Raw genomic sequence first — 7,083 nt, forward strand, 5'->3', positions numbered from 1 at the left:
TATCCTGGAGGGTGTTCGATCATAAAAAAAACATGTTAACTTAGTTTAAAAATTTATAAAAGTTTGTTTGACAGAAGCTTGACTCTTTCTGCAGCCGCAGATTTGGCTACAACATTTTTTCTTTGCATTTCACTGTTTAAAATGAACACCATAAAAATACATGTGCAATGATATTTTAACACTAAATATAAAACACAGTAAATTATACAACAGAAAATATCAAGAAAATGTGGTTCAACCAATAACTTTCTCTTAAACTCCCCCCCCCCCGTCGTCCATCCTCCCTTTACATTCCACTACTGGACGTTGGCTTGCAGTTTATTTCATAGTGGCATTCATACACCATCAGATTTTATGGCACAAAACAATTCAAAGTATTTCACACTGGCAATACATCGAAAAACGTAAAGTTCAAGGCCGAGTAGAAGAAGCGTGTTGTGCTTTTGGTGAGTTTAGTCGGTGCTGTTGGTTGTGGATCAGATAGAAGAAGTAAAACTAGGAAACACCAGGAATCCTTGGAAATAAAAAGTGAATAACACAAGCCCTTAATGATCCGTGTCTCCAGCAGATACACAACGCTGGTGTTCCTCACAAATAACAGCAGCCACACACTGACAGGCACATTTCAAAATACACACAATAACCTCACTTACTTACAAGTGTCTGACAGACACAATCACATTCTGCGTCTGAACGTTCTCTCTCATCCACACTGTGACGTCCGGGAGAACAAGTCTGTTGTGCAGTTTGTCGTCTTGTGTAGTCGAGCATCTTGTGTAGCCGAGCTACAAAGACTCGTCCTCAGACTCACTGTCTGTGTTGGGCTTCGTCAGGAGCTCCAGCTCTTCACCGTCCTGCAACACAAAGAGAATCAGGATGAGGATGACGAGCTGATAGAACCTCAGACACGCGTTTCTCACTATCGTCACCAGCACAGGATTCAATTCAGGATCCATTCATTATTTTGAGAAAAATGTCAAAACGTCCTGTATCATAATGTTAAGGTAAATGGAAAAATACTTCTTGGATCTGCACCAAAATAAGAAGAGTTCTTCCTGGACTCGTACTGGATCCTTCCACCAAGTTTAGTTTTAATCTGTTTTTGCTTAATCCTGCTAAATGACTCGTATGAAAACAAAACCTCTTTGGGGGAGTTTTGCTCTCGACTCATCCGTTCTGGTTCGACCTTCATTTGTTTACTTGCTCTGGATTGTTTTCTTTTTAATATCCTACTTTTTGAGATCTGGTTTTACTCATTTAAAAACATTTCCTCTGTTTTATCGTTTTGTTATTTTATCTTTATCTCATCTTCTTCAGTGTTTGTCATCCGTTTTCATTATTCTACCTTTATCTTTGTTTTTCCTGCCTTCGGTGTTTCCTCGTTTCAACGTGATGAGATTTACGATGTGTTTCCTCAGTTCCTGTTGACTGTTATTGTTTTTCTCTGTGTGTGGACAGGTTGGGGGGGTTATTGCTTTTATTCCATAAAGCACTTAATGTTAAGTTTGATTAACTGATTGATCACCAAACATCTTTCTAAGTTGCTTTAAGATGGTGGAAGATTTTCTGCCTTGAAAACCGTGAGAAAACTTTACGTTTTAAAGCCACAGAGATTAGTTCCTGTTTTCCCACAGAGACAGAAAACACGTGTTATTCCACATACAGGAGGTTTTCCTCAGCCCGAGACAAGTCGTGGAAACTACCTCAAAGTCCTGCTGACTCCAGGACAGTGACCTCATCAGGCCCCTGTGGAGACACGTCCTGTTTAATAACTTCCTCTTTCAAAATCCAATAGACTGCAGTGACCTAATGAAATTACGAGAGGTAAAGGCCCCAGCGTGAGTCCCACCGTTGTTTGCATAGCAAGGAATCGGGTTTCCTGCTGCTCTGAAGAAATCACATTATGGAGGAACGCGAGCCAAGTTTCCTGAGGAGAAGGTGGTATGTGTGTGGGAGGAGAGGAAGGGGCTTTACACGGGGGCTCGTGTGCGTGACTACTGAAAGACGTGTGGTTCCTACCCCTCTGGACCTCTCGGACACCTCTCCGTTGATGACCCGCAGCTTTTCCTGCTGCAGGGCGTACTCCAGGTCCTTGGGCCGGCTGGCGTTGTAGATAAAGATGGCCAGCAGGACCACGGGAGCCTGGAGGAAGAAGTCAAGCGAAGGGCGGAAGTCGAAGAGGAAGAGGGAGAAGGTGGTGACGAGGACGGTGGTGATTTGTCCCGTCAGCACGTGGAACATGTTGTCTCTGAATTTCAAGATGAAAGCCACAGATAAACCCAGGGCAGCTGAGAGGAAGAGAAAAGAGAGAGAGAGAGAGAGAGAGAGAGAGAGAGAGAGAGAGAGAGAGAGAGAGAGAGAGAGAGAGAGAGAGAGAGAGAGAGAGAGAGTTCTTTAAATGAACACGTTTACATTCCTCGTCTCAGCTGAAACTTAACAAGTTGTTGTTTATTGGTTTTAATAACTGCAGATTTCACCTGAAGGCAGTTGTCCCATAAATATCCTCACAAAACAACAGAACTTTATTTGTTTGAAAGCTTAGAATTACATTTTCCTGACAAGCGACCTTTGTAATGTCTTTGCTGTCCAGGAAAAACACATCACTGGTCGTTTGTTCATCTGGACGAGTTTATAATCAGTAGCAAGAGCAGAAGTAACATGACTTTTTAATAACACAGCATAAAGTCTTTAGACATGAACTTGTAAGTTGTAGGAAACCGTCACACTTGAAAACTAGAAGCTGAGTTTGTGTCGTCTTTTCAACCAGTCGAGGAGTTAATCTCCTTCTCATCAGGTTTAACCACGTTTTAAAAACCTGGGTATATCCACTCATTTCGTTGTAAACGAGGATAAGATCACCTGCCTTCATGATTTATTCACCGTTACTCACCAGTGACCAGCACCAGGCCCAGGGAGTAGAGGTTGTGACCGTGGAGGAGGCCACAGTGAGCGGTGAGGCCTCGTGCTTCACTGCCGAGCCCGAGGGTCAGACCATTGAACACCACACCGAAGCCGTATCTACAGCAGCGTGCAGGAGAGACGCAGGTTTAGAATGAAGCACAGTCGGCAGTCCTCTGATTATGTTTCCATTAAAGTGCGTCTCACAGTTTACTGTTCTGGATGAAGATGCTCTCGGTGAGCTGGTCTCCCTCTTTGAAGATCTTCTCGTTGTAGATGTTGGCCATGGAGGAGATGATGCACTGGAGCAGCAGCAGCACGTGACCCACGCCAAAAGACTGAAGCTTCTCCACAATCCTGTTCCTCCAGAGCTGAATGGACGGGGAGGACGCCCACGTGTCATTGACACTGTGACGAGAGCAAAGAGACGATGGACAGAACTGAGTCGGACGTTTTCAGTTTTTAAAAATGCTGTTGATGAAATGCTTTCCGTTCCTAACCCCAGTTTCCCCGACTACATTCTCCGGTTCTATATGAAACTGAAACTGACACATTCAGGATAATAAAGCTGCCGTTATTGAGCTAGAAAATAGGAAGTGAAAAGCACACGTCTCACTTCACACGAGGAGAAGTCATCATGTTGTGACAGGTGTTATCATGTGTGATAAACACGGTTGGTACTTTGTCCTCACTTGTTCCTCATTTAAATCCCTGAAGTTCTTTGCTTATCAGCCGTTTATCTGTGGGTGAGAACGTTACCTGCTGTTCCTCATCTGCTCCAGCAGCTGTGTGTACAGCAGGCAGGAGTTGGAGGGGGTGGACAGGGGGTTAAAGTGGAGACTGTGCACAGCGACGGCGTTTTGGCTGCTTCCTGATCCCGTCGTCAAGGACACGATGGCGAAGAAGAGGACGACTAACGCTGCCCACTGAACCCAGGACAGGCGCCTCCTGGAGGAAAAGCAGAGAAACACAAAATTCTGGTTTTATGTGTGGTAGACATGAAAATCTAAAGCTCGCTTGAGGCAACTTAAAAATAATAAATCATTAAAACAAAAGGCAGAGAGGGAACTTTTCCTACATGGTAGCAGAGACAACTTACTTCAAAACTATTCTGAAGAGTAAGGCTGTGGTCAGGATCACAAAGTTGGAGAACAACACTGCCATCGCCTGGAGACGAGAGGAACAACAGGAGGTAAAACAGCAGAACATGACGACTGCATCTGTAACATCTGGATTCTAAAGACTTGTATGAAACCAGATGGAAAATCTACTTTAACATAACGTTTGTCAAAGATTTGTGAGGTTTGCATATTAACAGGAGTTTAAAAAAACTGGAATTTATGCAACAAAATCTCAAGAAGCCAAAACTTGCTCCCTCTGGTGGTGATGCAGCGTGTTTGCGTGTGAACTAACAGGCTGAAGGTAGGTCATCACAAAGAAGATGATGAGGTTGTCCAGGAAGTAGAGGAACGCAGGGATGGCCCACTTCAGCGAGCTGAGGAAGGACGCGCTGGAGGAGCAGCCCAGATCTCTGCAGGATCGACCCTCTGAACAGACCAGAGGAGGAAACATACGTAAGAAAACATGTTTCATCCACAGATTCAACACAAAACACAGCTGGGACTTGGACGTTCACCTCGAACTATGACCCTGACTGACATAATCAGACAGAAGATCAGTTTGATGGCCTCAGCGAGTAGATTGACAGACGCCGGGAGGAAATCATACTTGTTCTCTGTAAATAAAACAGACAGATGTTATGAAGATGGTCTGAGGAATCTGTTTGAAAACTGTAAGATGTGCTTCTTCGACACTCACCTGCGTTGGCAGAGAATTTGAGCAGCAGGATGCGACTCGTCCCCAGAGCTACGAAGCCCAGGCCGAGGGCGAGGGTGTAGGCGGACGAGCGGGAGCACAGGCTGGGGCAGGACTGGCAGCGCACCATGGCTGACACCGGGACGTGAAGTGGTCAGACCTGCTGGTTCATAGCACAGAAAGAAACCGTGAGACGCCGTCCTTCAGTCATTGTGGGAAATTATCAGCTCGTTTTTAAATAAAACCTTTTTAATTCATGATTGAAAACTTCAATCTTCTAATAAAACATCAAATGTCTTGTTTTGTTTGACTAAAAGTTCAAATAACCAAAGATATTTAGTTGTTAGTGACACGTGACACAGAAAAGCAGGATCTTTGTACATTTGAGAAGAATCAGAATTATCAAAGGTTTTGTTTGTACTTTAGCTTGAAAAATGAAAACAGAAATTACTTCTCTGTGTGTTAGTTAATAAATTAGTTGAATAATAGTTTGACCTCTAGTTCTTTCAGCTGTACGATCACTTTGGAGGCTGACAAGTGTTTTTATTAGTTTTTCCTCCATATCTTTTTATTGGATTATATTAAGATCCAAGTAAACAATGTCAGACACAGTAAAAGCTTAATTTCTGTTGGATTCTTCTGTCAGACTCCAACAGTGATATTGAATATGAATAAAAGTGGTTTATAAGGTATTTGTTCCTCACTCGTGTTGAGGGTTAAAGACGAAGGATGTTGCATCTTGAAAAACCCTGTGAGACAAATTGTGAATATGGGCTAAACATATAAAATATGATTGATAGTGATAATGTATGTTGTGCCTTCAATTCAATTATATTTGTATATAGCCAGATCACAACACACATTATCTCAAGACAATAAACATGAGGAGATAAAACAATACTATAGAAAAACCCAACAGTTCCCAGATTGGGTGCTAAACTAATTAAATGAAGTTACAGTCACAGAGAGCAACAGGTTAAACTGTTAAACTAGTAGTTTGCAATATATCTGTATATCTGTCATATAAAAAGGAGAATTAAAAATGCTAATTATCTTAAAAATCGTTAAAAACTAGTTTGACTGAGGAGTGATTTTTAAATGTTATTGATTATATCTCTGATCTTTGAATTCCACCGTTTACCTCTGAGCAGCTACTGTTTATCTGAAGACTTTACCTGAGGTGCCAGGTTATTATTATTATTATTATTATTATTATTAACCTTACTATTTACTGTGTGTACCTCAGTGTGTATTTCAACCATCTGTTTTCTGTTGTGTGGTATTTTGTACTTTGTGCTCTCTATAAATAAAGTTATTATTAATCATTTAAACCTGACAATAACACTAAGAAGTTATGGATATTATTGTCAGGTGTAAATAAGTTTAAAAACTCTTTGTTCACAGTAACGACACGGAGCTGCGAGTCATCAGTGAAGTAACGACTCAGATAGTAACTGAGAGTAACTGCAGCTTGAGAAGTAATTTAATAAAACAACGTTATTAACTCTAATGTTTAATGTGCGCACATGACGTCAGGTTCCTGTGTTTACTCTCAGAATTAGAGAAGCTCACAGTTAGCATCGCCATGTTTCTTCACACAGACACACAACAACACACAACACACGTCCCCTCACACACAGACACACACAGACACACACTGACACACACAGACACACACACTGATCCTCTAGGCTCCAACACAACGTGAGAAAACAACACAACTCACCCACAACTTCGTCTTATTCTCTCCGGCACATCTCTGCTGCTTCCGACTGGCAGCACTTCCGGGTTAGTCCGCGCACGCGCCCTGTGTTTCTCGGGGTACCCCTGCCTCTGATTGGCTGAGCCTGACTCTGATCCCCCGCCTCCAACCAATCATCTCTCTCCGTGGATAAAACGACCAATCAGAGGGAGGGAATACAAGAAGAGTGACGCAGCGTTGACGCAGGTGAAGTGTTGACGTCACCCTGCACTGTGACCGGAAGAGCAGGTCACATGACTGAGTCCACGCTCACCTGGAGGAAGGTCTGTGTGAAACATGTGTATTTATACTTTCATTCAGTTTGTAGTTTTTATTCAGTTTGTAGTTTTTATTCAGTTTGTAGTTTTTTATTCAGTCATGTGATTTACCACTAAAGTACTGAACACAACAGGGGCGTAAACAGAGGGGGCCAAGGAAGGTCATGCCGCCCCCATTTTCTCATAGACTTCTATAAAAACAACCAGTGAAGTCGCCCCCTCTGGTCATTGCACAGAATACAGGTTTCAGGCACATTGGCTTCACTTTGGAAACCCAGCGTCCATTTTAATAAACACTCCATGGCACAGACGGAACCTTCACTGATGCACAGACTATGGCTCAGAATGACA

At 42.7% G+C, this 7,083-nt stretch overlaps 1 protein-coding gene across 2 annotated transcripts; it reads right to left on the minus strand.

The window, feature by feature from the left end:
* Nucleotides 1-40: 40 nt before the first annotated feature.
* slc35a5 (solute carrier family 35 member A5) lies at nucleotides 41-6,525 on the minus strand. Of its 2 annotated transcripts, none has more exons than XM_035174429.2 (10): nucleotides 6,440-6,525; nucleotides 4,717-4,873; nucleotides 4,535-4,633; nucleotides 4,312-4,445; nucleotides 3,998-4,065; nucleotides 3,658-3,846; nucleotides 3,106-3,306; nucleotides 2,891-3,018; nucleotides 2,020-2,288; nucleotides 41-854 (listed from the first exon to the last, which is right to left on the minus strand). In XM_035174429.2, exons 2-10 carry the CDS (start codon nucleotides 4,841-4,843, stop codon nucleotides 786-788), a joined length of 1,284 nt encoding a protein of 427 aa, XP_035030320.1. In that variant the 5' UTR covers nucleotides 4,844-4,873; nucleotides 6,440-6,525; the 3' UTR covers nucleotides 41-785. The 2 variants fall into 2 exon arrangements, with proteins under 2 accessions (XP_035030320.1, XP_035030321.1); XM_035174430.2 differs by having other exon boundaries at nucleotides 4,717-4,876.
* Nucleotides 6,526-7,083: the final 558 nt, after the last annotated feature.

This window comes from Hippoglossus stenolepis, chromosome 13 (genome assembly GCF_022539355.2).
Source record: "Hippoglossus stenolepis isolate QCI-W04-F060 chromosome 13, HSTE1.2, whole genome shotgun sequence".
Taxonomy (NCBI): Eukaryota; Metazoa; Chordata; class Actinopteri; order Pleuronectiformes; family Pleuronectidae; genus Hippoglossus; species Hippoglossus stenolepis.